This window comes from Saimiri boliviensis, chromosome 6 (genome assembly GCF_048565385.1).
Source record: "Saimiri boliviensis isolate mSaiBol1 chromosome 6, mSaiBol1.pri, whole genome shotgun sequence".
Taxonomy (NCBI): domain Eukaryota; kingdom Metazoa; phylum Chordata; class Mammalia; order Primates; family Cebidae; genus Saimiri; species Saimiri boliviensis.
Genome location: NC_133454.1, coordinates 25,283,106 through 25,310,287, shown reverse-complemented (window position 1 = coordinate 25,310,287; position 27,182 = coordinate 25,283,106). Strand labels below are relative to the sequence as shown.

At 46.0% G+C, this 27,182-nt stretch overlaps 1 protein-coding gene across 2 annotated transcripts in view; it reads left to right on the top strand.

Annotated features, from left to right (window-relative positions):
• Positions 1 to 26,947, top strand: part of NCAPD3 (non-SMC condensin II complex subunit D3) — a 68,476-nt gene extending 41,529 nt beyond the window's left edge. For both annotated transcript variants that reach the window (XM_003942951.4, XM_074400430.1), the window contains exons 21-36: positions 562 to 669; positions 2,764 to 2,878; positions 2,959 to 3,066; positions 4,217 to 4,455; positions 5,303 to 5,382; positions 13,440 to 13,577; positions 14,014 to 14,147; positions 14,411 to 14,610; positions 17,627 to 17,737; positions 19,388 to 19,570; positions 20,951 to 21,117; positions 21,377 to 21,516; positions 22,429 to 22,506; positions 26,003 to 26,077; positions 26,168 to 26,228; positions 26,316 to 26,947. In XM_003942951.4, the coding sequence (XP_003943000.1) occupies positions 562 to 669; positions 2,764 to 2,878; positions 2,959 to 3,066; positions 4,217 to 4,455; positions 5,303 to 5,382; positions 13,440 to 13,577; positions 14,014 to 14,147; positions 14,411 to 14,610; positions 17,627 to 17,737; positions 19,388 to 19,570; positions 20,951 to 21,117; positions 21,377 to 21,516; positions 22,429 to 22,506; positions 26,003 to 26,077; positions 26,168 to 26,228; positions 26,316 to 26,424 (2,046 nt within the window). In that variant the 3' untranslated portion in view covers positions 26,425 to 26,947. The remainder of the gene's footprint in view (positions 1 to 561; positions 670 to 2,763; positions 2,879 to 2,958; positions 3,067 to 4,216; positions 4,456 to 5,302; positions 5,383 to 13,439; positions 13,578 to 14,013; positions 14,148 to 14,410; positions 14,611 to 17,626; positions 17,738 to 19,387; positions 19,571 to 20,950; positions 21,118 to 21,376; positions 21,517 to 22,428; positions 22,507 to 26,002; positions 26,078 to 26,167; positions 26,229 to 26,315) is intronic.
• The last annotated feature ends 235 nt before the right edge of the window (positions 26,948 to 27,182 follow it).

Here is a 27,182-nt window from a genome sequence, read left to right as displayed (position 1 = left end):
ATTGGGAGCTCTCTCATTCCCTTGACATAGAGGAACAGTCTGATGTGCACTAGAGGTGACCCCTTGAAGTTACTATCATCAGTAAGAGACATGGAAACCTTGTCCTTAATGAATAAATTTCAGAAGAATAGCAGCTCTTTTTATTTTATGTCTTTAAAAACATGTTTATCACATGTAGTTAATTCATCCCCTGCATAGGCTGACAAAACTACAGTTATTTCTGTATTTTTGGAGGAGCACTACTGTTACAGATCTCTGATAAATTTTACTGCATGAGGTCTTTGTAAATATTTGGCCTTTTGCCGTTATAGGGCAAATGTAGGAAGAAAGATGATATATATATACCATTCTTTATAAATTTCACTTAGCCGGTACTCATGGCTGGATTGCTCAGTGCATGGCATTGTGGTTTTGGACAAACTGTGGGAAAGAGGAAAGATAGAAAGCACCCCTGCAGCCTATCCATTTGAAGATCAGAGAGTTTCTTCTGAGAACATGTTGTTTCATGGGCAGTCTGGGAGATGTGCGGGGCGCTTCAGAGATAAATTTGACTTGCCATAGGAATTGCTGAAGCAGGTGTGTGGGGATGTACTCTCCACCTGTGAGCACCGCCTCTCCAACATCGTTCTGAAGGAGGATGGAACAGGGAATATGGATGAAGACCTGTTGGTAAGCAGCTGCTCTTCCTAACCTTCTTTCCTCTTCCATTTTATCAGTGAGGTTTTATTAAAGATGACTTTGTAATGTGCACTTTAAATGCTATTTTAAAAAGGGCTGTCTTAGCCCTTTTTAGAAGATACTTTTAAATTGATAACCTATTAATTTTTTTCTTACATACTTGTTATCGGGGATTGGGGGGTACTCAGTGGTACACATTAATTCAGTTAAATCTTATGAGAAGCCTGATTCCAGTAGGGAAAACACAATATGTGTTGTTAGGTTGGTATAGTCAAGCTTAGAAATAATAAGGTAAGAAATAATAATGTGAGTATACTCTTGGTTTGTGTGTTTGCTCTTTAACATGTCTTCCGGGCTATTTGAACATCAGACAGTAGAACTGGGGAATAGTGCTGAGTATTGCAAAGTAATGACTGCAATAAAATGAGATATTTGACAATTCAAAACACAGTTGACCTTGGAGCCCCAGGATTGTTTTCCATGGCACCCCTGCTTTAGAAACTGTCCACAACGCAAGAGATTCCTTTAAGCCAGGACAAGGACACTGAGCTGATTTCGGTGGTGGAGTGGGGACAAAGTGTATGGCAGTAATTCTGGTTCCAACATCTGACTCTGTCCACCCAAGGAAATAATGAGCTGCTTTTCGATGCCCTTTAGTACAGATCATCATTTCACCAAAACTGGCCATTTACATTAGTAGAGCACATGTTTTCTGTGTTCAGTTTCTGCTTGTAGCCTGGCTCTCCTAATTCCCAGTGATCACAGACCAAGTTTAGATTTGTTAAAAGAGAAGACCATTGTGCCTGAGGCACTGCTGTGCACGTGCTCAATAATAAAAAGCCTCACTAGGGGAACCTGGACACTTTAGGTTAAGAGGGCCAGGGAGTGTAGCACAGGCTTGGCCCACGGTTTCTAGAGGGTCTTGTTCTTCTCATTTCTGCCCACACTAAGAAAAATGCTTATTATGGTCCGTGAGTCCTGTCCCTACCCACACCCCCAAATGTTTTCCAGCTGTTAACTGTATCATCAAAATCTACCCTTCAGTCAAAATGTATATGGAGAGGTTGTACCATATATGCATAGTCATTCATGCTTCTTTAAATAGAATTTAAATTTTTTCTTTGATGAAGAGATATAGTATTTCAGGATTCTTTTAAGCTCATGTGCTTTGTATTAGCTTTCTTACCCTAGAATAAGCTTTTATTTGACATTTTACTATTCAGTATAATCCCTCCATTTGGGGTGTAAATAGAGAAAGAACAGTATTACTTAGTTGTTAAACTGAATGTTATTCATAAACAGTATGGCAGCTGCCAGTAGGTTTTGGATGGTGTCTACATAGTAAAATAATCCGGAAGGCAACTTGAAAATAGGTTTCAAAATGTAAAATAGCTTTAAACACTCTTTACCTTGGGTTTTACTTCTGAGGAAAGAGAACGGTAATTAAGGATACACAGGTGTGCACCAGACCTAATAGAAACATTTGAAAAGCAAAACAGCAGCGTCAGTGTTCATTCATAGTGGGATAGTGAAGTAAGTTACGATGACAGTCCTAGTTTTAAAATGGCATACTTACATAGTCATTAAACATATGTGTCATAGATATTGGCATGAAAGGGTGTCTAATATTCAAAGTAATCACTGCAGACTTCAAAATGCTGATTGGTAAATGTATAAGAAAAGTAAACACAAAGCCATGTGACTGTAGAAGCAGTTATACACAAAAACAGTAATGATGTGTCTGGGTGGTGGGATTATAGGTAGATGATTCTGTATCCCAGTTTATCCAAGATAACCCTGGTGTACCACCTGTTATCACAATGTAATTACTAATAGCACCCCCTTTTACTTGCAGATTTGTCTAGATTCAGGTGATAAAATTATATGGTTGCCCTAATTTTGGATGAGTTTTATTGCATAGGGACTAAGTTTTTACAATAGCCATGTATTTTTATGAAACAAAAAATATTAAAATTGTTTTAAATTTGGGGGATAAAGAAAATACTCTCTTGGCATGTCCTCAATCTAGCTAGAGCTCACTTTTCTTTTACCTTATTTTTACTGTAAAACCAATTCTCTTTGTAGGTCAAGTACATTTTTACCTTAGGGGATATAGCCCAGCTGTGTCCTTCCAGGGTGGAGAAACGCATCTTCCTCCTGATTCAGTCTGTCCTGGCTTCACCTGCTGATGCTGACCATTGTAAGGCATTTGAAATCATACCCTGCACCATGCATGCCGTTTGAAGGTTCTGTCAGTAATCCTTTCTCCTTTCCCTGCAGTACCACCATCTCAAGGCAGCAGTGATGCCCCAGCCTCTGAGCCACCCTCCCAGGTCAGAGGTTCTGTCATGCCCTCCGTGATTAGAGCACATGCCATTATTACCTTAGGTAAGAAAAACATGGGAGAATGGGGCTTGGCATCAAGTTCTGGGTGTAGCTGTTGTCTTAAGTAAGTCCAGCCATGAATGTGTCAGGGGTTGCCAAGCCTGTCCGTGTTTGCTCTCGGCCCGTGTGGTTTCTAGAGGCAGCTCTGATAAGAGCGCTGAGCTCTGCATAACCACGTGCTGGTCATGACAGCCCTCAGGCTGATAACTCCCCAAGACAGTAAGACTCAGGTACTCTCTTGAGAGTCTAGAGGAAGCCTTTGTTTTTTAATAGGATTATGTTAATTTATTACAATTATACCTGTTTCTGTAATTATTTTCAATGCTTTCACTTGACTTTAATATTCCTGTAATTTTTTATACTCAAAATGCAGCACCATGAAGTCTATTCATCCAGGCACTGCACTGAGTTCTGGAAATGAATAAATAAATGTGAAGTTCAAACCATAAAAGGAAGTGGTTTATTTAATACTTTCCAGAACTGGGTAGATATTTCTCCATGAAATATCTATTTTTAATCTTGAAAACACTGACCTCTGTGCTGGAAGTCGATTTTTTTTCTTTAGTGTGAGTGTATATTTCATGCTACGTATGAGTTATTAATTTTTTTTGTAATACTAGTAATTTTTCAAATACCCAAGAATTGCAAAACATTTCCCAGGCACAAAAGAAACACACAAACAGAACTCAGCAGCCTTTCCAACTGTGAACAAGAAAGAAAGAAAGGGGACATGCATTCTTTCCTATTGACCTAGGTCAGATTTTCAAGTTCAGCACGGGGTATTTAGCATCTGTAGAGGATATGTAATAAGCAGGAGTAAAACGTTTCATCTCTCAGGCCTTGCTGATCATTTTCTAAGTAAGTGGGATAACTGCAAAATTCAAATGTTGACTTTAAAAGGAAGATGAGTTCACAGGTATAAAGGAACACCCCGTGGTATATAACTCCTGGGGGAGTTTTTCTCCTTCGGCTATTTTTATTCAAATAGTCAAGATGGGTCTGTCTGCCTTTTGTTTTTTGTTGTGTGTGCTTGTGGGAATGATGTTTTAACTTTGATTAAATGGAAGCCATAGCAAGATGTATCTGGAGAAAATGTGGGAATGGAATTAGGATTTAGAATAGAGTCAAGACCTCCTCCTGTCTTCTGTGCCAGGTAAGCTGTGCTTACAGCACGAGGATCTCGCCAAGAAGAGCATCCCAGCCCTGGTGCGAGAGCTCGAGGTGTGTGAGGATGTGGCTGTCCGCAACAACGTCATCATTGTGATGTGCGATCTTTGCATCCGCTACACTGCCATGGTGGACAAGTATATTCCCAACATCTCTATGTGTCTGAAGGATTCCAACCCGTTCATCCGGAAGCAGACGCTCACCTTGCTTACCAATCTCTTGCAGGTGCATAGGAGGGTTCCACCTGTCCTTTCTCCTCCACCATTGCTTCTGGTTTGAGGGAATATTTGAGTGGCATAGGAAATGTGCTTGCTGTGTAATGGAATCCAAAAATAATTGTCTCATGACTGGTCTAGAATATTAATTACCCTTCTGATATTCAGCACAACCTTCTCAACAGTGTTACTAGTGAATTTTCATTTTGGATCTTTGTTCAGACATTCTGTCAAGCAGTGTGAAGTTTCAGTTTGAAAATAAGTACCATGTAGAGAAAAGCACATTCAGTAGACAGGTAGTTCTAGTTCGAATTCTGTTATTCTTCTTTAACTTGGACAAGTCCACATTTCTCAGATCTAACTTCTTTGTTTATAAAATGGGGATCATAGTCTTTGCGCTGGGCCCTGTGAGTCTAGTGGTATGTTTCTGTGTGCAGCAGAACTTAGTGAACCACAGACCTCTACAGAGCATTATATTTTTATACACATTGAGAGTCCATGTTTGGCCTGTAACAAGGAGAAAATAATACTTGATTTTTAAAGGGAAGGGCTTTCACTTAGATTGTATGTCTGTCCTAGTATGTTCTGTATTCTCATACATCATGAACTCTGTTGTAACTAGAGGGTGGCAACATCCCTCTAGTGCCATGTGCTTTGAGTCATATTTCCCTGGGGTAGAAGGCTGCTGCTGTTCTGCGCGTGTACTCTGCACTATGTTCTGACAGTTGGGAAGTGTGTGCCTGTGTGCTGAGCCAGTGTGCCAGGGACCGACCATGTGGTGGGTGGAGTGTGGCTGGGACCAGTGAGGATTGCCCATGACGATGCACTCTGAAACATGCCGGCTTCTCTCTGTACAGGAAGAATTTGTGAAGTGGAAGGGCTCCCTGTTCTTTCGATTCGTCAGCACTGTGATAGATTCACACCCAGACATTGCCAGGTAAATCGTTTCCTCACATCGGACAACTGAACAGTTTACCTCATTTCTGATGTATGCTGGATTTCTTTTCTTTGAGATTGGTTGAGAGTTACGTCAGAGTCAGTGAGCTTTTGGTAGGTGCCAGAAAAATTAGCAGATTTTTAAGATACTATGCAGTATAACAAACCTTGATTTTGCACACAATTTAAAAGAAAATGGTAGATTCATCATTGGATAATCTCAGCATTGACTGCATTTGCTGACAGTGTTTGCTGTTCCTGAAGGAGCATGAAGAATAGTTTATGCCTGTTGTATTACACCATATAGAGGAACAGCCACTATTGATTTCACTGTGTTCATCTCTAGGCAAAAATTTAAAAAATTTTAAAAAACAGTTAATTTTGATAAAGAGCTGAGACTGTAAGTGCGGAAATTTTAAGGAAGAAACAAGGAATTAAGGTAGAATTGCACAATGTGGAATCAAGTGTAGAGATGACAAGACCCCTTGGAACTGGCATTTCTTCAGACTTGTATGGTGCTGGGGAGTGACTTTGGAAATACTAATTTCTATCCTGCTGTCGTTTTTTTAAAGATTTATTTTCAAGGCTTTGTGAGATGGTCTAATAGAATTTGTTACCCTAGAGTTTGTTGTAACAATAATTCTTATTAAAGCAGGTCTGCAGTTGGAAAGTAGCATGTTGAATGCCATGGCAAAAGCTGCACAGTGGGAGGAGGGGAAGAGGTGTGTCCAGAGCTCATTTGCTGCGAATGGCTGATAACTGTGGGTCCCTTTGGGTCTAAATATAGCAGCAATAATTTTGTCTCAGTTCCATTTAGCAGCGGTTTCCGCTCAGTTTTCTGTAGGTGTAATTTTCCAAGGGGTAGAATATTTCACATGACAAACCAGTGAAACTAACATTCTACTTACTGCTGTGTAAAGTCAGAAGCAAAAAGCTAAGGCTGCCACTTTTTTTTTTCGCTAGCTTCGCACACCTTCTTACCTTTACAACGTGTCCACTATACTGACTCAGGGATCTCTACACAATGCATGGCCCAGGAGCAGCTGTAATCAGACAGGCTGGGAATGCTTTCAGGTGATGTACCTGGGAGCTAAAATTGGTTACTTAACCTGAATTTCCTCGTTTTTCCTCACGGTTGTTAGCTCCTATACTTGTGTGTTAAAAATAGCATTGAGCCGGGCGCGGTGGCTCAAGCCTGTAATCCCAGCACTTTGGGAGGCTGAGGCGGGTGGATCACGAGGTCAAGAGATCGAGACCATCCTGGTCAACATGGTGAAACCCCATCTCTACTAAAAATACAAAAAATTAGCTGGGCATGGTGGCACGTGCCTGTAATCCCAGCTACTCGGGAGGCTGAGGCAGGAGAATTGCCTGAACCCAGGAGGCGGAGGTTGCGGTGAGCCAAGATCGCACCATTGCACTCCAGCCTGGGCAACAAGAGCGAAACTCCGTCTCAAAAAAAAAAAAAAAGCATTGATCAGTGAGTAAATTACGTGCAGGATTTGCACATATGAGTATTCAGATCGATCATCAATCAAATGAGAGGATAGATAGAGATACTTTACAGTGTAGTAAGATTATCAGTGCTAACATTTTAATACTTCCACCTTCATCTTTCCCTTGTATGTCTGCATTTATTTAAACCATAGTTCAAATGTAGACCATGATTTTCAGCTTTGAAAAGCTGATGACTACGTTTGCTTACTAATTTAAATTAGTCTGTTCTTTGAATTTTTTTCTTTTATTTTTATTTTTATTCTTCCGTGTAATAATTATACATATTTATGGGATAGAGAGTGATGTTTTGGTACATGTGTAGAACATGTAATGATCAAATTGGGGTACTTAGCATACCCACCACCTCAAACATTGATCATTTCTTTGTGTTGAGAACTTTCCAAGTCGTCTCTCCTCTCCTGGCTTTTTGAAAATAGTGAATTATTGTTAACTATGTTCACCTTACAGTGCTGTCGAGCATTTTAGCATACTCCATCCTGTAATTTATATTTGTTAACCAGCCCTTCTGTGCCCTTCCAGCCTGTAATCACCACAATTCTACTCTCTGATTCTATGACCCTACCTTTTTTTAGCTCTTATATATGAAGACATGTGGTATATATCTTTCTGTGTCTGACTTTTGATTTTTAGGCCAAAGGCTATACCTGTCTGCTATGTTAGACTTATTATTATTATTATATTATTGTTATTATTATTATTTTGAGACAGGTTCTCATTCTGTTGCTCAGGCTGGAGTACAATTGTGCAGTCATGGCTCCCTGCAGCCTTGACCTCCTGGGCTCAAGTGATCCTCCCACCTCAGCCTCCCAAATAACTCGGACTACAGGTGCATGCCATCATACTCAGCTAGTTTTTTAATTTTTTGTAGAGACAGGTTTTTGCCAGGCTGGTCTCAAACTGCTGGGCTCAGGCAATCCACCCACCTTGGCCTTCTGAAGTGTTGGAATTACAGGCTTGAGTCACTGCACCAGGCAACACATTTTTCACGTGTATCTGCTAATGCAGGCCTTATGAAGAGACTATGTTTTACAGAGCCTATTGAAATTTTTTGTGACTTTTTTTTTTCTTTGAGGTTCTGGGTTTTTATTAGTGGAGCCAGTAGTCCCCTTCCACCCCAGCCCAGACAAAGCAGAGAGTGAGTTGGGGGTCTCTGTGTGGGGTGGGAAAAGGTACCAGTGTCTCTCTTCCAGACATAAGCACCATTTGGACTACAGATAGAGTCTGGACAGTCGGGATGGAGGGCAGATACAGGGCTGCAGCATGGTGGGACCGCCCCAGTCCTGCTGTCCTCCAGCAGCTTAGTAGCTGGGGTGCTGTGGATGATGAGGAGTTTCTGTCTGGGTGGGCCAAAGGCAAGTAGCTTAGACAGCTGGGGGAAGGGTTTCTACCTCTTTCATACAGATCCAGATCTGCTCCCCATCAGCCCCACTCAGCAGCACATGCTCTGTAAGTCTTCATCTATCTGTGGTATCTCACAGAGGACATCCTGGACCACACCCTTGCTGGCCTCACCATCCCCTGCCTCCCTGAGGTCTGGGGTATCTGGAGCTGTGAGCACCTCAGCTGCCCCCACTGAGTAACTGTGAGGTTGGGGGCCTCAGTAGTCACAGCCCCTCCACTGGAATTGGAGAGCTAGCTGGCCACAGGCTGCATCTGCATGATGGCACTTCTGGCAAGAGGGACTGGAGCTGGACCCCACTCATTTCTTACAGCCCTGCCTCCCCATCACCCACATTCTGTAGAATGAGGCTCTGCTCATCCCTGCAGGTTTTTGTTCTGTGCTCTCTGTATGACTTTTTTTTTTTTTTTTTTTTTTTTTGGAAACAGGGTCTCACTCTGTTTCCCAGGCTGGAGTGCAATGGAGCAATCATGGCTCACTGCAGCCTCAATCTCCCAAGCTCACATGATCCTCCCACCCCATCCTCCCAAATAGTTAGGACTGCAGGTGGGTCCCACTGCAAGTAGCTAATTTTTCATTTTTTATAGTAGGATCTCACTGTGTTGCCCAGCTGGTCTCAAACTCTTGGGCTCAAGCAGTCTTCTCACCTCAGCCTCCCAAAGTGCCAGCCAGGATTAGGCATGAGCTACCACCCCTGGCATAAATGACTTCTTTTTTTTTTTTTTTTTTTTTTGAGACAGAGTTTCGCTCTTGTTACCCAGGCTGGAGTGCAATGGCGCGATCTCGGCTCACCGCAACCTCCACCTCCTGGGTTCAAACAATTCTCCTGCCTCAGCCTCCTGAGTAGCTGGGATTACAGGCACGCGCCACCATGCCCAGCTAATTTTTTTGTATTTTTAGTAGAGACGGGGTTTCACCATGTTGACCAGGATGGTCTCGATCTCTTGACCTCGTGATCCACCCGCCTCGGCCTCCCAAAGTGCTGGGATTACAGGCTTGAGCCACCGCGCCCGGCCCATAAATGACATTTTTAATTGCTCATATAAACCGCAAATTTGGAGGCTACAAAATTGTATGATCTGTTTTCCTGTCTGCCCAATAGGTAGTGGCCTTGTAGTCACAGGGTGGCAGCCAAGCAATAAGCAGATGATTTTAGTTTAACTGGGCACTGCCACAGGAGTGCAGAGAGGCAGGGCCAAAAGCTTAAGGTAGGAGAATGACTCAAATAATGGACCACTGAGATAGAAAAGGGGGCAACAAGAAGGATGGCGTGGTTTGGGAGAAAAGGAAGCGAGCACTCGACTGTCTGGAGGGCTTAGTGAAGCCGTGGAACAACCCGATGGGGTGAGGGAGCCAGGAGCCAGACCGCTGGAAGGATTGGCAGGGCAGCCGTGCATGGACTCTTTGATCTCCACTGTGGCAACTGGGTCCAGGGCGTTGCTGCCACTGGGGACATTGGGTCCAGATGGGAGGGTCACTGGAAAGAAGGAAGCCAGGAAAGTAGAAAGTTAGGGCATCCAGTGGCTTATCTGCATGGACATTAAAGACACGGAGTCCTGCGGGGATTTGGAATGGAGAGGAAAACCAGGACCCAGGTAGCAGAGAGGGCAAGAGGCAGGTGGCAGGAGCGCCACAGGGAGGCGGAGGCGGGGGCCGTCTGCAGGTGCCACAGCAGCCTGTGTGCGTCTTAACCAGCATCCTGCCTGCACTTCCCGTGCTTCAGCGGACCCGTTTCGAGCTGTCTGCCAGTGTCAGAACACTGTTGGCAACACACTGTCTGGTCCACACGCTCCATACAGGCTTCCTGAGAGGCACGAGTTTGGTTCTCTTACGCCGTACTCCTAGCACCTGAAAGGGAACATGAAACTGAGCAGACACGCAGTGAACATTTGGTGGGTTTAGGCAGGAAAGCACTGGCGGTCTGGGAAATGTGCTCCTCATCCTCTGACCGAAGGATGAAGCAGCCTTCCCTTGGGAGGGCTGACAGAGAACTGGTGTGCTCGAGGACAGCCAGCCCGCATTCATAAAGAGGAAGCATAGAGTGCCCTGAGAGTTGTCTGTGGAGGACAGGGCCTGATTCACTGTGGAACCTGGAGTGCAGAGTACACGGAGGAAGGAAGCAGCAAGTCAGGGACGACGCGGGTCTAGACAGACCATCACAGGCGCTTGGATTTGGGGTGGCAGTCAGGGGGAACTAGGGTGTAGGAAATACTGCTTCAAGCCTCAAGTGGAATTCTGGCATACATGGGTCTGAGCCCCAGTCCTTCCCTGAGGTAGATCAGATGTGCTTTGTAGGCCAGGTCAGGAACATGAGTTCAGCAACAGCAGCCTTTACTGAGCAGACGCCTGCTTCAGAATGGCATTCGGCTCATGAAGAAACCTGAAAGAAGTCAGATTTTTATGTTTCCTACTAAAGCTGAAAACAGAAGTGGACACAGAGCTCTTCCCTTGTGGCCTTTTGGGCTGTTGGAATATTATGGATTTCGATTCTTAATAAGAGAGTAGTAACTTCCTTTTACAAGGCTGTAACGAGGTAATCACTCAGATTTAGCTGGTGGACCATATAATGCATGCAGCTCACACTGTGTGAAATCTCTAGACCTCATCCCTGAGTTAGTGGTGTGGGTGTATGTGCTCCTAGAAGTTGTCCTGAGGGCTGGGGAGAGGATACTGACCAAGCTCCCAGCTTACTAGGATTCCCTGAGAGTCATGGAGGTTTCCTAATCCACATACCTGGAGAGCGCTGCCTCTCTTCACTCTGAAGGAATGTTCTAGGAAGCATTACCTGGAATGCTATTTTCTCCTGACTCTTTAGCAGACAAACAAGAAACAAAATAGTCCCTCTTCACCAGTCAGAAAGCTTGCAGGATCTGTGTACCTTAATCTCATCAAGGCTGAAACTTGCCCTTTGAATTAAGTTCCAGTGAATATAGCAGCCAAGATGAGTTGCAGTCACACATTGGCTGTGGCTTCCAGTTTCTCTTGCTGGAAAGCTCTTGACTCCGTTTTCAGTGCTGAGCATGTGAATCTGGCGTGGTTTTATGTTGCTATGGAATTTGTCTAGCTGATGCAGCAAGTTTTTCACTAGGGCTTAAACTCCACGGTATCGTACCCGTTGTTGGTTACCTCCACCCATGTGTATTCTTGACCTAAACTGCATAGATTGGCATTTGACATCAGGTCAAAACTCAGAGTGAACCCTCATCTTGTGGAAGGTTTGCTGATTCTGGCTTTACGTTTTCATTTACGTGACTTCATTTCTGAGGAGGAAGTTCACATAATGTAGAAACTGCCGTGCCATAGTAGATGACAACAGTAAAATGCACAGAAGATAAATTCTTGTTTGTTTAGTGGTGTTCTCCATTCTTGTCACAGATGGTTTACCACAGTAATCCTGGTTTAGAAAGAACTTCATCTGATGCTGTGACCTTTGCCTTTCAAACAGGGTCATTAAACAACATAATTTGTAGAAAATAAACTGACTACTCTTAGATCAGCCAAGTACTTCTAGTTGTCCTTAAGTGAATTTTGACTCATGGAATTCCTTTTATTAAACAGAGTTTTATTTAGTTTGTTTTTATATTTCTTTTTTTTTTTTTCTTCTTGAGACTGTCTTGCTCGGTCGCCAGGCTAGAGTGCAGTGGCACAGTCTTGGCTCACTTCAACTTCTGATTCCCTGGTTCAAGCAATTCTCCTGCCTTAGCCTCCCAAGTAGCTGGGATTACAGGCACATGCCACCATGCGCGGCTAATTTTTGTATTTTTTAGTAGAGATGGATTTTGCCATGTTGGCCAGGATGGTCTCCATCTCCTGACCTCGTGATCTGCCTGCCTCAGCCTCCCAAAGTGCTGGGATTATCGCCGTGAGCCATGTACATGGTCTCTTCACGTTTGTAAGTCAGGCTGTTCCTTTATTTCCTAGGTGAATAGTCAAGGTGTAATTATCTACAGTGGAATTTTTATCTAGGCTTACTTCCATCGTGATTTTTCATCTACCTTCTTTGATTTTTAATTGCTGGGCTGTGAACACAAACTGAGTTGAATTTTAGCATAAAGAACACCACTAGGGGAGACAAAGGGTCAGTCTCCTATGTGGTCCCAATGCCCTCGAAAGCCAGTGTCTGCCATTTGGACAGTCCTTGACACTGGTACTTTCCCAAAGAGAGCTGACTGGTGCTCCTGTGGGTGGAGATTGCATTTGAGCTCTGAAATGAAATCAAAATACTGGTCTTGGCAATGTGAGTGGATCACAGTGAGCCTGCACCACGTTAGTTTTGACCTCTAAGCAAAAATCAGTGCTTTGGCATTCTGTCACCTACTATCATGATGAACAGAAACTCTCTGGTGGCCTGTAGTCAAACAGTTGCCTATTTTCATCTGGCACTGGAAATCTTCATTCTGCTGGGGTCCTGGTGGCGTCTGTGACCATGTGTAGCACTGCACAGATGTGTTGAGACAGAACACCTTTGCAGACCCCCTGGCAGCCTCAGACGGCCTTCACAGTTGTGTTAACTACACCTAACACAGTTGTGTTAACTACACCTCCTCTCTGGTGGGAGGGGAATGCCCAGGGCTTGCTGGTGATTCCAAAGGGAATTGAGTCCATTGCTTTGCGGAGGGAGTTTGTCCTCCTGACCCAAACTCTGAAGCTCTTGTCATTAATCCCTATTATTGAAAAAAGTTCCTGTTACTAAAATTGTTTTTTGTTGATAATTGTGGGTGACAAGCTTGAGGTTGGGAGGTGAAGGCCAGATGTCCCTTTTCTGGTGACCATCGTCATCGTATCAGCCTTAAAGACCACTGGCCTCTAATTGCAGAAGCACTTTTGGGGTTAAGTTGGTTGACTACTTTCCCCTCTTCAACTGCAGTCGGATAACAACACCTTGTGTCAGTTTTGAAAGGAAACCTGGTGGAGAAAATGCTCACACTGACCTTGGATTAGAAAGGAAGCTGTGGAGCAAGGACAGACAAAACAGCTGAATTTCTGTCTTCTTTGGATCCGAAGGAACTGTTTATTGCGATAGACTTTGAATCCCTACCCTTTTGCACAGCTGTCTTCTGCTCAGCAGAGTTCTTGGTGTATTCAGAGGCTGCTGGTACATAGCAAATGCGTCTCCCTCTTCGTTTCTCTCACCTTTGCAGCTTTGGGCAGTTTTGCCTGGCTCACCTGTTACTGAAGAGGAACCCTGTCATGTTCTTCCAACACTTCATTGAGTGTATTTTTCACTTCAATAACTATGAGAAGCATGAGAAGTATAACAAGTTCCCGCAGTCAGAGAGGTCAGTGAAGCAGCTAAGGAGCTCTCCTTGTATCTGGGTAAGAGCCGAGGGCCTTGGGGGAAGTTTTGCTCTTTGCATGTAGTGGATAGACATAGACCCTGCCCCAGGTCTTTACTGTGGCCTGACAGGATGGCGTCAGAAGAAGCTCGTCTCACAAGCGAGTGTCCCCTCCCCAGGCTCATCTCACAAGTGGGTGTTCAGCTCTCCCTAAGTTCATCTTACAAGTGTATGCACCCCTTTCCCCAAGCTCATCTCAAAAGTGAGTGCACCCCTTCCCCCAATTGCTTCCTAAGGACAGTGCCTGTGATGGGCATCGGGTTTCTCTAGTGCACTCGAGTCTTTGGCATGCAGCTTTGAGGATGCAGTTAAAATGTAGGGTTAAATCCCTGCCACCCATGCCCATGTGATGCAGTAAAATTGGCTTGTTCTGCCACAGGGAGAAGCAGCTGTTTTCATTGAAGGGAAAGTCAAACAAAGAGAGACGAATGAAAATCTACAAATTTCTTCTAGAGCACTTCACAGATGAACAGCGATTCAACATCACTTCCAAAATCTGCCTGAGTATTTTGGGTAAGCCCAGTGCATGTGGGAGAAAATGTGTGTGTTTGCAATTGAAATGCTCTGTTGATGATGGCCTAACAGGTCTCTAGCAAGGGGGACCCTGGCACTGCAGGAAGATTCTTGTTATCTTGTCCTCTGGCATCAGCTGTGCCCCAGTCAGACCACCCTTGCAGACCCCCGGCAGCCTCAGATGGCCCCCTGTTGTGTGAATTACAGCTCCTCTCTGGGCCAAAGCATTTCTCAGAAGCTTATGTATTTTTTCTCTCTCTCAGCATTCTTTGCTGATGGCATCCTACCCTTGGACCTGGATGCCAGTGAGTTACTCTCAGATACATTCGAGGTCCTCAGCTCAAAGGAGATCAAGCTTTTGGCAATGAGATCTAAACCAGACAAAGACCTCCTTATAGAAGAAGACGACGTGGCCTTGGCAAATGTAGTCATGCAGGAAGCTCAAAAGAAGCTCATCTCACAGGTGAGTGTCCCCTCCCCAAGCTCATCTCACAAGTGTGTGTTTAGCTCTTCCTAAGCTCATCTCACAAGTGTGTGCACCCCTTCCCCCAAGCTCATCTCAAAAGTCAGTGTGCTGCTTTCCTAAGATTATCTCACAAGTGAGTGTTCAGCTGTCCCTAAGCTCATCTCACAGGTGAGTGCACCCCCTCCCCCAAGCTCATCTCACAAGTTGAATGTGCCACTTCCCTAAGCTCATCTCACAAGTGAGTGTGCAGCTCTCAAAAGCTTATGTCACAAGTGAGCGTGCCTCTCCACTTAAGCTTATGTCAGAAGTTCATGTGCAGCTCCAAGCTCATCTCACAAGTGAGTGTACAGCTCCCTTAAGCTCATCTCACAAGTGAGTGTGCAGCTCCGCCTAGCTCATCTCACAAGTGAGTGTGCAGCTCCCCTGAGCTCATTTCACGAGTGTGTAATTCCCCTAAGTTCATTTCACAAATGAGTGTGCAGCTCCCCCAAGCTCATGTCACAAGTGAGTGTGAAGCTCCATAAGCTCCTGTCGCAAGTGAGTGTACGGCTCCCCTAAGCTCATTTCACAAATGAGTGTCCCATTCTTCCTACCATCAACGGGCTTTCCTGTTCTCCCTGGAATCCTGGTGCATGCCCTAGTGCTGACTTCTTTCTTACTGGTGGCTTTAACTCTTGCCATGTGGTGACAGTTCTCAAATCTGTTTCCTGCTCCAGTGTTTCTCCTGAGCCTGAGTTCAGGTCCCCCTGCTGCCCGGACATGTTCCAGGTGTCTCTGACTTATTCTGTCAAAACTCACTCAATCTTCTCTTCTTTCTGCTCTTCATCTCCTCTGTCTCCTCATTTTATGGTGTTCTTGCAGACTGGAGTCTGGTGTGCCAGGCTGAGGCTTTTGTTGGCAGCAAGTGGAGAGTTTGGATCTGAACGATTCTGGGGCAGAACTTGGCTGCCACTGTTTTTCTCCTATCCTGGATTGCCAATGTGTATTTCCTACCCGGCCCCTGAAGGCTTTGGACCCCAAGGATATAGACTCTGCTCATATCTTGTCCCAAGATCCTGCCCATTTTCTCTTACCAGTCTATCTCTCTAGTTCTGACCTTATTTAAGCTTATGCCATTTCCATGGTTTCCTTATCACCCTTTCTGTTTCTGGTTTCTTTCTGTCACTGGCCATGTACCACCTTGCTGCCAGAGCAGTCTTTCTTAAGTACAAATTTAATCATTTTATTGTCCTACCTGAAACAGACCAAAGGCCTGTTGACTGTGAGGGGTGGCAGAGAGCTTTTGGGTAATAGATGGTAGGTGGTCTGTGCTGCTGGTTATTCAATATAGACTTTTGTCAAAGTTCATGGAACTGTTCATTTAACATGGGTAAATTTATTACATATGTTATACTTCACTAGTGAAATCTTTAAAAACTATGCGGGTGACTTCCTATCTTCTGAATAAACCCTGATTCTTATTTTTCAAGGTGAACAGAACTTCTGGTGTGCCTTCAGCCTTTCCCATACTTCCCTCCATCCTCACCTGTGACCTGTGCACTCCAGATTGCCATCTGCACCTCAGTTGTGAGCTGCATCCTGCTCCTGTGCCCTTGCCTCTGGGTCTAATGTCTGCAGCACTCTCACCCACCCATCCTCCCTTCCCCACACATCCTGGGACCACCCATAGCATGGCCATGTACCCCTTAGGCATCCCGCCTCCGTACGGAAATTGCCTAACACCCTGCCTCTTGCACCTATTCCCTTAGGACACTCACTGTGTAGAAGCAGCTGGAGGGCAGGGATGCTTGGCTTCATTTTGCATCGCCAGAGGGTTAGTTCTTTGCCTGGACAGAGAAGGTGCTTGATAATACTTGTCAAGTGATTGCAAGGAAGCCGCTTCTTAAGACTATTCCTAAACGTAACATCTGCTCACATCTGGGTGTGCTAAATTGCTTATGTTGTCCTCCTGTTTCAGGAACTCTGATGAGACGTTTTAGAAATGAGTGGTTTACAAGTAAGAAACATATACTAGTGACTTTAAATGAGAAGGAAAAGAGTACTTTCGGCCGGGCACGGTGGCTCACGTCTATAATCCCAGCACTTTGGGAGGCCGAGACGGGTGGATCACGAGGTCAAGAGATCGAGACCATCCTGGTCAACATGGTGAAACCCCATCTCTACTAAAATACAAAAAAATTAGCTGGGCATGGTGGCGCACGCCTGTAATCCCAGCTACTCGGGAGGCTGAGGCAGGAGAATTTCTTGAACCCAGGAGGCGGAGGTTGCAGTGAGCCCAGATTGCGCCACTGTACTCCAGCCTGGGTAACAAGAGCGAAACTCCATCTCAAAAAAAAAAAAAAAAAAAAAGAGTACTTTCAGCTTCAGGAAGATACATCTTGTATATGTAGGCTACTATAATGAATTTTTTTTTAATTTAAAGAAAGTTACTGCAAAGTATTTATGGTTAGTGATCATTCAAGGTAGATTGTGAAGACTTGGTCAAATCCAGTAGTATGTATATATACATTCATAGTATTCTGTAGATGTGTACAGAGAGAGAGACAGAGCTGGCTGTCTTCAAGCCTGGCCATTTTTAGACCATTGTTCCTTCAGCAGCAGGACTATAAAGCGTCCCTCTGGGTAGCCAGAGCGAGCTGACTTGTGTTCCGAGGAGAGAGTGTTGAATGGAGGACTGAATGTGGAGCCAGAGCCAAGGTCTCTGAGGGGCTCTGTGGAGATCTGGGGCTTTTGCCAAAAGCTACTCAACATGTTTCTAATTCCTTTTCCCCATTTAGAAAAGAGGAGTAGTATTTGTCCTCACCCTACCTTACGAAGCCTTCAGAGTGTTTTGAGTTAATGCTTACAAAGTCTCCCAGAGAAAGGCAGGGGTCCTCTGTACCCACCGTGTCGTAATGAGAAGTAAACTAAACTGATGCAGTGTGCCAGAGTGGCTCTGCTCCAAGACCTAGATCAAGGAGAGGCTTCGTCTTTCAGAACTTCATACATCTAAGACGTGTCTTTGTGTTACCAGGTTCAGAAGAGGAATTTCATAGAAAATATTATTCCAATTATCATCTCCTTGAAGACTGTGCTGGAGAAAAATAAGATCCCAGCTTTGCGGGAACTCATGCACTATCTCAGGGTAAGGGTGGAGCCTGTGCCTTCGTGCTCGCTGTCCTACCGGCTCATTAGGATCTTCTGCCAGTTATGGCAGTGCAGGCGGTCAGTGAATAATTAGAACCCCAAATTCTGCAAACGCAACATGACCTTGGTAACTGTTGTGGAGCGAGGGGTTGGCTCTGGGTTCTACTGAAGCTGCTCCTTCCCTGGATATACAGCTCACTGTGCCAAGCAGGTCTTCCCTTGATGGAGTTCGAGTCCATCTGGAAGACGCTGCCCGCTGGGGTCAAGTACACAGTCATCTTCGTTCATGCTGGTGGGGGTAAGATGAAAGTGGGTCTTCGGGTTTGATTTCAGGGTGCTTACCTTTTGCGCTGACTCAGATTGACAAGGTCAGGAAATCACTGCTGTGCAGCAGCTAGCTGCCTTAGGGGCTGCCATCACTGGGCTGAATTCTTTGATTCTTTGTCAAGCAAGGGGAGACTATGAGGAGCCTGGTCTGAGCAAAGCCAAGAGGTGTTGACTTGCAGGGCAGACCTAAGTGGGGCCTAAGACCTTTCTGGCAAAATCTTTTACTAATAAATAAACACAACATAGTTTTTATTTAATTCAGCAGTTATTTCTCTGTTCACATTATGTGCTTTTCTTCCTCAAAAAAAGGCTACAATTTTTTTTTCCAAAAAAGGTTGCAATAAAAATTACATTGAATATAAATTTTCAAATAGCTTTTTATCATAGGAAGCTAAGGGAGGAAAGGTACTCTCATTGTAGGAGAAAAATAAAAACTTTCAATTATTCTTGTATTTATTGCCCTGCTTTAGATCTCAGAAAGGAAAAAAAGAGCTTAGATTGTACGTAGACTACATAAACACTTAAGAAAAATAAGTCTTCTTCCTGCTTGTGAGCACACACCCAGAGAATGGCCACATGCTGTTTGTCAGCAGCTCCCGGGCATCTCTTCATTGGCCTGTGGAACCCACTCCTGCTGGCAGCTGGAAGAGTGCATGGATTCCTTCTCTTTGCTGGGACTTCCCTCCTAGTTGGAGCCGCAGTGTTTTTTCCTGCCTGTTACCGTTAGGTAGAATGATTCTTTCTCTTAGCAAAACAGCCTTGCCCCTAGCAGCCCTCTTTAAGACCTAAGGATGTTTTTCCCCAGGTATGAGAAAAGGATTTCTGTAAAATCTTCAGAAGAAGACGCAAAGATGGGATTTGAGCCTTAGTTTTAATCCCTGGAGAACCAGTGGGTAGGCCAATGTAGACAGATGAACAGTTTTTAGAGCCACGGCATCCTGGAACTTGCCCCAGAGGCCTTGAGCATGTCTTTCTCCCATTGGGAACCTGGGAGGTTGCCCATTCAGTGCCAGATAGCCAGGATGGTTCCTAAAAGACACAACAGTTAGTTGCTCACGTGTTCACCTGCTCGTGTGGCCAGTGGTGTTTGCTCCGAATATACCATGTACCTGTTAGTTACTCGAGTGGAAATCGGTCATGTCAGTCTTACTGTTCCTCCTGTTAGCTATCAAGTCATGTTGGAGGGCTTTTCTCTTTTTTAAGTTCCTGGGTACATGTGCAGGATGTGCAGGTTTCTTACAGAGGCCAGTGTTTGTCATGGGTTTAGGGCCTATTTTTTTATTCAAGAACACATTAAAGGATGCTTCTGGGTCTGTTTTAGGAGGTGATGCAGGATTACCGAGATGAGGTCAAGGATTTCTTTGCAGTTGACAAACAGTTGGCGTCAGAGCTTGAGTATGACATGAAGAAGTACCAGGAACAGCTGGCCCAGGAGCAGGAGCTAGCAAAACATGCAGATGTGACTGGTACGGCTGGAGGTGCCGAGGTGGTGCCTGTGGCACAGGTAGGTGTGGGGCCCACTGCACTGTGACCTGACGGTCCGGGTTACTGTCTGCTACCTGCCTGTCGTTTGTCCAGCGCCTCTCAAGATCTCCGACATCGGAGGTGAGTCAGCCCAAAGGCCTCGGGAGTGCTGCTTTTGGCCGTTCCCTTGTGCCTTTCTGTCTGTGATGATTTCCTGTGCTCTGGGCCTCCCTCCCATGACGATGTGGCGCGGGAAGTGAGCTGGCAGCAGCAGTAGCTGGGACTGCAGATCCTGGGTCTGCCGGGGTGTGTCACTGTGTTCGCATCTTCCCCCAGCACGCCCTCTTTAGAGCAGACCGGCCCATGGCCCTTTCTCAGAGTAGCTGCCGCTCACTGCACTGGGGAACGCCTAGGTCTCCTGTAGGAAAGAGCGATGCGCACAAAGCAGCGTACTCCTTTTTCTCTGCTGCCATGCCACAGCACCTACAAGTGGCAGCGTTCTCAGGGTATTCTGTTTCTGAAAAGGAAATTCAACTTACTCAGAGCTGATAAGGCTTCAAAATACACTACTATGGACTTACTCAGTATACGAAGATTCTGTTCCAATAAAACTGTTAAAACAGAGACAGGGAATGGCTTGTACACTGTTGGTGGGAATGGAAAGTAGAACAGCCACTGTGGAGAACAGTATAGAGGTTCCTAAAAGACTAAAAGTAGAGCTGCCTTATGAGCCAGCAGCCTCGCTGCTGACTGCATAGTCAAAAGAAAGGAAATCAGGACGTGGAAGATATGCCTGCCCCCACCCCCATGTTTATTGCAGCACTGTTCACAATAGCCAGGATTTGGAAACACCCTAAATGTCCATCACCGGATGAGTGGGTAAAGAAGGTGGGGTGATTGACACAGTGGAGTACTTTTCAGCCATAAACGTGAAATCGTGTCATCTGCTGCAACATGGATGAACCCAGAGGACATTCATTCTATTAATGAAATAAGCCAAAGACTGTATGTTCTGATTCACATATACGAGCCAAAAAAGTGGATCTCGTGGAGTTAGAGTGGATGTTGGTTGTTACCAGAGGCTGGGAAGGGGTGGGAAAAGGAGGGGGATGAAGAAAAGTTGCTTAATGGGTACCAAAATAAAGTTAGGTAAAAGAAATAAGCTCTAGTATTTAGTACAGAGGAGATAGAGTTTAACAGTTTACCGTGTATTTCAAAGTAGGAGAATTGGAGTGTTGTCAACACAAAAGATACTCATGTTTGAGGTGACGGAGATCCAGTTTACACTGATTTGATCGTTACATTGTACACATGTATCAAAATCTCACGTGTATACCCAAAACATGCACAACTACCATATGTCAATTTTTTAAAACGTAGAAAGTGTTAGAAGGTACATACTGTTTATCTTCTCTACCAGGTTGGTCCATGTTTAGAAACAGTGCCAGCTCCTGCTGGCCAAGAAAATCCCGCCACGTTCCCTGCCGTGAGCCAGCCCTGCACACCCAGGGCAAGTGCCGGCCACATGCCAGTGTCATCTCCTACACCTGAAACTGGGCCGTTGCAGAGGCTGCTGCCCAAAGCCAGGTAAGGAAGCCCTGGAGGCCACCTCGGGGCTGGTTCTCTGTGGTGATGTTCTCAGAGGCGCCCCTGCCATTCCCACCAAGCATGGCAGAAAGGCATCATCCTTGTCTGGCCTGCCGTCCCGCTCCACACTGGGCCCTGGGAGGTTTGAATGGGGGTGAGGAATGCGCCCGGCTGGAGGCCCCCGGGGACACAGTGCTGCACTGTCGCCTCCGCAGTGGTCTGCGGTGAGAAAGTGAGCGGCCGCGGCTGTTCTCCACAGGCCCATGTCCCTGAGCACCATTGCAATCCTCAATTCTGTCAAGAAAGCAGTGGAGTCCAATAGCAGGCATCGGAGTCGGAGCTTAGGAGTTCTGCCTTTGACGTTAAGTTCTGGAAGCCCAGGAAAAACGTGCAATCAGGGTAAGACTTAAGTTTGGTGCCATACATAGTAGAGCATTTACAGGTCAGGAAACAGAACACGCCTACTTCTCATTCCTTTCAAAATAGTTTCTGTTTTCTTATCTTTAAAACAAATCACATTAATTGGGCTTTTAGGATCATGGGTAATAAAACAATGCATATTTATTCTAGGAGATTTGGAAAACAGAGTGAAGTTGAAACTCACCCATGGCGGCGAGGCGTCCCTTCCTCCAGCCATTATGTTCCTCTTACACGTGTTTTGTCTATGGAATTGTGATCTGTGTGTGCAGTTTTATGACCTGTTTCTCTGCATACTTAAGTCCGACGCAGTAGACAGTTCCCATGAACTTTTCTTTCAACCCTTTGCTTCCGATGGCTTCATGGCATTGTGTCTGTGGAAATAACTTATTACTATCCTGTTCCTTGAAATGTTGGTGATTTTCAATGTTTTCGTATAAACATTGTCACAGTAAACCTCCTTGTACATATAGCCGTGTATGTATGTAATCCTTGGGATTAATTCCCAGCAGTCAAAGGCCGTGGATGTTTTCAACCTTTGGATAGTGTGGAACTCCTCCCTCACTCACGCTGAGTTAGAGTCCTGCAGGAGTGTCCACGTCCTACTTAAAGACACTGCTTTTGTAATTTCCCATTGCCTTTGCTGAGCTTTCTAGACCAAAATTGGTCTGGTTTTCATTTTTATTTGTTTGAATCCTAATGAGAATGGACACTTTTTCTCATGTTTATCATTTATTTGTATTTCTTTCTGAATTGCCTCTTTCTACGAACATTTTAAGTACTAGGGGTTTTAACTTTACATCTTGCAGGTATCTTTTCTCGTTTGGGGGTTTTGTTCTTTGTTGTTGTTTGCGGGTATTTCTGGACATCTACATCTTCTCTGCTTTATCCTAGTGTCGCCATACAGCTTGGAGCAAGAGTCGGATGGCACAGTCGTGCACATGACCAAGCGAGCCATCAGCACCCCCGAGAGTGAGTAACCGATCGGAGTACGCGGGCTTCTCCGTCTCTCCTGCAGTCGCCACGTGTTGGCTGGAGTTGTAGCATGAGACGCCTCTGGTGCAGGATAGTCCTGGCGGTCAAACCCGTGCGAGTGCATTGCTGAGATGGAGTGTTTCACAGCGACCATGGTAGCTTGATCCACGAGCACTGAGTGAGAGTGTTGTTCCATGCAGTCAGTCAGACGTCACAGTGGCCTGCGGGCCCTCATGGGGCAGACGTCAGCACCAGCAGGTGCATGCCCGCTCTGCAGCTGCCAAGACAGGACAGCCAAGGACCTGCCCGGAGCCTGTGTCTCATTCCCCTCTGTGCTTTTTTCTACTGTCTGTTCTTTTCCTTTTATTTCAAAAGAGAGGTGAGTTAGGAGAGTTGAATATTTTTTCCAGTTCTCTTGTTTGATAGCTTTTTACTGTCTCCCATCTTACAAAAAAAAACATTCTTTTGAGAAAAACTCTTACAGGAAGAACAAATTCTTCCTGCCCCAAATCCATGGAATAGTAGCCAGGCCCTGCCTGCCGTGTCCCTGCGTGCCCCTCACTCTGTGCCCGGCTGTGCCTGGTGCCCTTGGCAACCTGCATCCAGCCCTGCGTGTCCCTGACCCTCCTGTGGCACTGATCACCTCGTTGCATACTCCACACTCTTCTTCCAGGGTCCTCCTTGGCCGTTCCACTCCTCACTGTCTCCACAGGGCCCGCCACAGTGCCTGGAACCTGGGAGGTGGCAGACATCTCCTCCTGGAGATTTCTGGGAGGGCAGAGCTGGGCGCTGAGCCCAGGCCTTCTGGCCCCACGTCTCGTGCCCCTTCTGGAGCCTGTCTCCCGGTCCTGTCTGCAGCAGGGGAAGACAAGAGCGTGCTAAGGTGCTTTTCCTGGCAACCGGGCAGCAAGGTGTCATGCTGTTCCTTTAGTCACGCCTTCAGTCGGCTCACATGTATGGAGCACCTGCTGTGTTCTAGCTACTTGAATGTTCTGTCACCTGATGCTGTGATCTCCTAGAATATTTAACAGGTTAGAGGTAATTTTCATCCAAATCCCCTTATTAAGGGAGATTGTCCCACCCCCACCCTCAGACGACTACTGAATCATGATGGCATTTGTCATTAAAAGCAGTGGGTAATTTGGGATCCTGCGTCGTGGACAGGTGCGATGTTCTGCGTGTTGGAGCTTGCTGTATGTTCGATGTTTCTGGCTCAGGAGCATCAAGTGCTTCTATTTTGGCAGTGAGGCACCATATGCTGAAGAAACAGGGAGAATGCATCTCATTTGAGTTGTGCTCATCCTGTGAGCCCCTGATGTCAGTGCTGGGTTGGTTTCCTAGCAGCCCGTGTTCCTCCGCAGTGCAGCCTGGCGGGGAGTGTTCGTACTGCCCTCATTTGCATGTGGGGAGCAACGCTTTGTGCTGGGAGTCAGGCGCCCCGGTGTCATTGAGTCGGTGGAGGACTTGTTCTTGCTTCAGGCTCTTGGACATAGCATTCCTGTTGATGCAGTCTCTGTCCATCTCTCTATACTGAACCAGGAGGAAATGCTTGCAGGGTCTCCTATTAGCTCTCCTTCCTGGGAGAATTATTAGGTAGCCTAAAAGCACTCAGTGCTGTTTTCTCTGTGGTTTATATGTCCAGATTGTTTGGGCAACTTTTAGTTTAGGTGGGGGTGACTGTCAGGAAGTGTCTCAGCTCTTCAGAGCTGGTGGGAAAGATGCCACCCAGTTGAGCTCTGTGGTGCATCAATTCAAAGTGGTGTTGCTAGACAGAAATGAAAATTACTCAGTTTTCATGCTAGGACTTTCACTGAAAATCTGTGGGGGTTTTAGCAAGTCCCTCTTACTGTTACCATTCGGGTGGTACAGACGCTGCTGCCTTTGAGTCTACGCACAGTGCACGGGGGATGTCAGAGCCCTGCACCTGTACTTCTGTAAAGATGGGAGACTAATTTTTTGGAGCACATTTGGGCTTCCAAACAGGAAGAGCAGCCTGTGTGTAAGGAAGGGAATTTCACGTGACAGCACAAGGAGAGACTTCACAGAAACAGAATAAGCAGATCTGGCAGTGATGACAGAATTCTCTACTGTTGTCTGTTAATGGCACTCAAGTAGCCATCAGGTACACAGCGCTAGGCTGATGAGCTTTAAAATGTAAATGGGAAGACACAGTCCGTCCTCAAGACACCGTGTGCAGAACATGGAGAGCTCTGAAGCTGCCTCCTCGCGTGTGCTTGCAGAAAGGCAGCAGGCTCAATGGCACCAGCAAGCAGCTGCCCAGCCCTGCTGTTCCGGGGAGTATGCTGATGGCAGCGTATGCACCGGGTACAGCACCACCCGGGAGGGGCAAGGCTGCACTACCCGGGCCTCCAAGCAAGGGTGGCACGTGTAGGCAGATGGGGCGGGCAGCAGAGGAGCAGAATGTGCAGGCAGGGCGTGCTGAAGAAAGGGATGCAGGAGGGTGGACGTGTGTGCACGCGTGTTCACCTGAGCATAATAGGTAAGTCTGCAAAGGCAGCTTGGGACCAGCTGAGACTGAGGGTGGACTTCAGGCTCTCCTAAAAACACAGAGCCATGGAGGTGTCTAAGCAGGGCAATGAATTTACCAGCTTCTTGATTAAACATAACCCCAGTGATGCAGGGATGATGGCTAGTTAAGTGACAGTGGCCACTAACATCTATTCAGCAGTGGCCTGGCAGCCAGCACCATGCTACGCACTCAACGTAGAAAACTTCATATAGTCCTGGCAGCCCCCAATGAGGTAGCTACGTTTTTATACCCACTTAGATGAAGAAACCTGAGGGTCTCAGAGCAGCTCGCACAGCCGCTAAGACACCGAGGCTGCGGTGGAATCTGCTCCTAAACTGTGTTCTCCTGCTCCTGAGGGCAAACTGGAGGGGGTTCGTCGGGGGCAGGTGTGATGAAAAATCAAAGGCGAGGGGTGGGGTGGACTGAGCCGCTCCTGGCGCAGCTCAGCGGGACAGGATGAAGCGACGACTGGAGGTGGAAGGGACAGGACTTGGCTGCTGATTGCACGTGGAGGAGCTGCGCACGGTGCCCCATTTCCGGCTTGCATGGTCCATTCACTGGCTAGAAACGTAGCAGGGATGCGTGGTGGCGCAGATGCAAGGAGTTGAGTGTCCTCGGGGAATCTGGGTGAGCCACATAAGAAGTGTAATGAGTGGGGCAGGGCGGTCACTGGCACAGGGGCAGTCATGGAAGACGGGGTGGGAGGAAAGCCAGAGGCGCGAGGAGTGAGGACTAGGGTTCGGCTGAGTGCCTAAGGAGGGCTGCGGTCAAAGAAGGGAGTCAAGAGAGATGGAAAGGCGTGTCCCCACGAGGGGCCCTCAACACTGCCAGGCCCTGGGACAGGGTCCCATGGAGGTCTGAGGGCCACCACTCAACACTGATGTAGACACCGTGCCTACACCACATGGACGACTAGAGCAGAGATGCTCCGCCTTCACTCACAGGGTTGTCCCCTTTTTGTAGAGACCATCAATGATGTCACTTTTGGAGCAGGGGTCAGTTACATCAGGACTCCACAGACTTCTTCAACAGTCAAAGGCAAGTTCTTGGTTTCCTCCTGGGCTGATACATGAGCTGCCTTTGAGGTTCTGGGAAAACTGAATTTGTTTATGTTTGATTCCCCTTCAGAGAAAACTGAAGCCTGGAGTCAAGGAAATGACATCTTATGTTTATCATCGCCCGATAAACCGTAAGTTTAGCCATGTTCCTTTTGAGCTGGGTGGTCTTGTCAGGGTTTTTCTGAGTTCCAGAATGACTGCAAGTGTCCTTTCCCTAGGCCCCCACAGCCTCAGCAGTGGAATGTGAGGTCTCCAGCCAGGAATAAAGACACCCCAGCCCGCGGCAGGAGGTCCCTCCGAAAGACCCCTCTGAAAACAGCCAACTAAAACAGCGCATCCCCACCAGTGTCCAGGAGGCTAAGAGCCCTTGAGGAAGCGGTCTCGTGTCCTCCATCTGACAAGGCAGCTGGGTCACTTCCCACAGCCCGTGGGCAGCGCTTTGCTATGGAACACGAGGGCTTTTCCTCCCTAGGGGCCTGGCACTCACCTGCATTTGGCCGGCCAGCCTTTTCTATTCTCTGTATGATGTACATGGTTAAACACTGTAAAATCATAGAGATGTGCCAGATTTAGAAGCCTTATCTATTTAATACAACTTTATTCCATTTGAAAGCATCAAGTCCATTCAGGTAAGCTATTATAATCTGATCTGTAAGGAACACAACTTTAAAACTTCAGCTTTCTTTTATATAAATCAAGCCTCTGTTAACGTGTTTGAATTCCTTATAGTACATATTTTCCCATCTGTAATGACCAAATTTTGATTCTAAAATTTTTTCTATTTATAATTGTAATTTTTTACAAAAAGTGTACAGCTTTTTAAAAGTAATAAAGCTTTAGCATAAATACAGCCTTCCAGTAGTCAACAGAACTTTTCTGTTTTTAGAACAGAGCTCTTATTGGTAAACATTTTAATTTTACATTAAAGCACGTAAGAGGAATGAAATCAAATCTTTCCTGTTAGGAAAAAGAAATGATTGTCCTGAAGGGCAGCTCATCCGCCCACCTGCTTCTGCGCCCACAGAGAAGCCATGTGGTTTCTGTAACAGGCATAAACACCATCCCTGCCTGGACAAAAATGACTT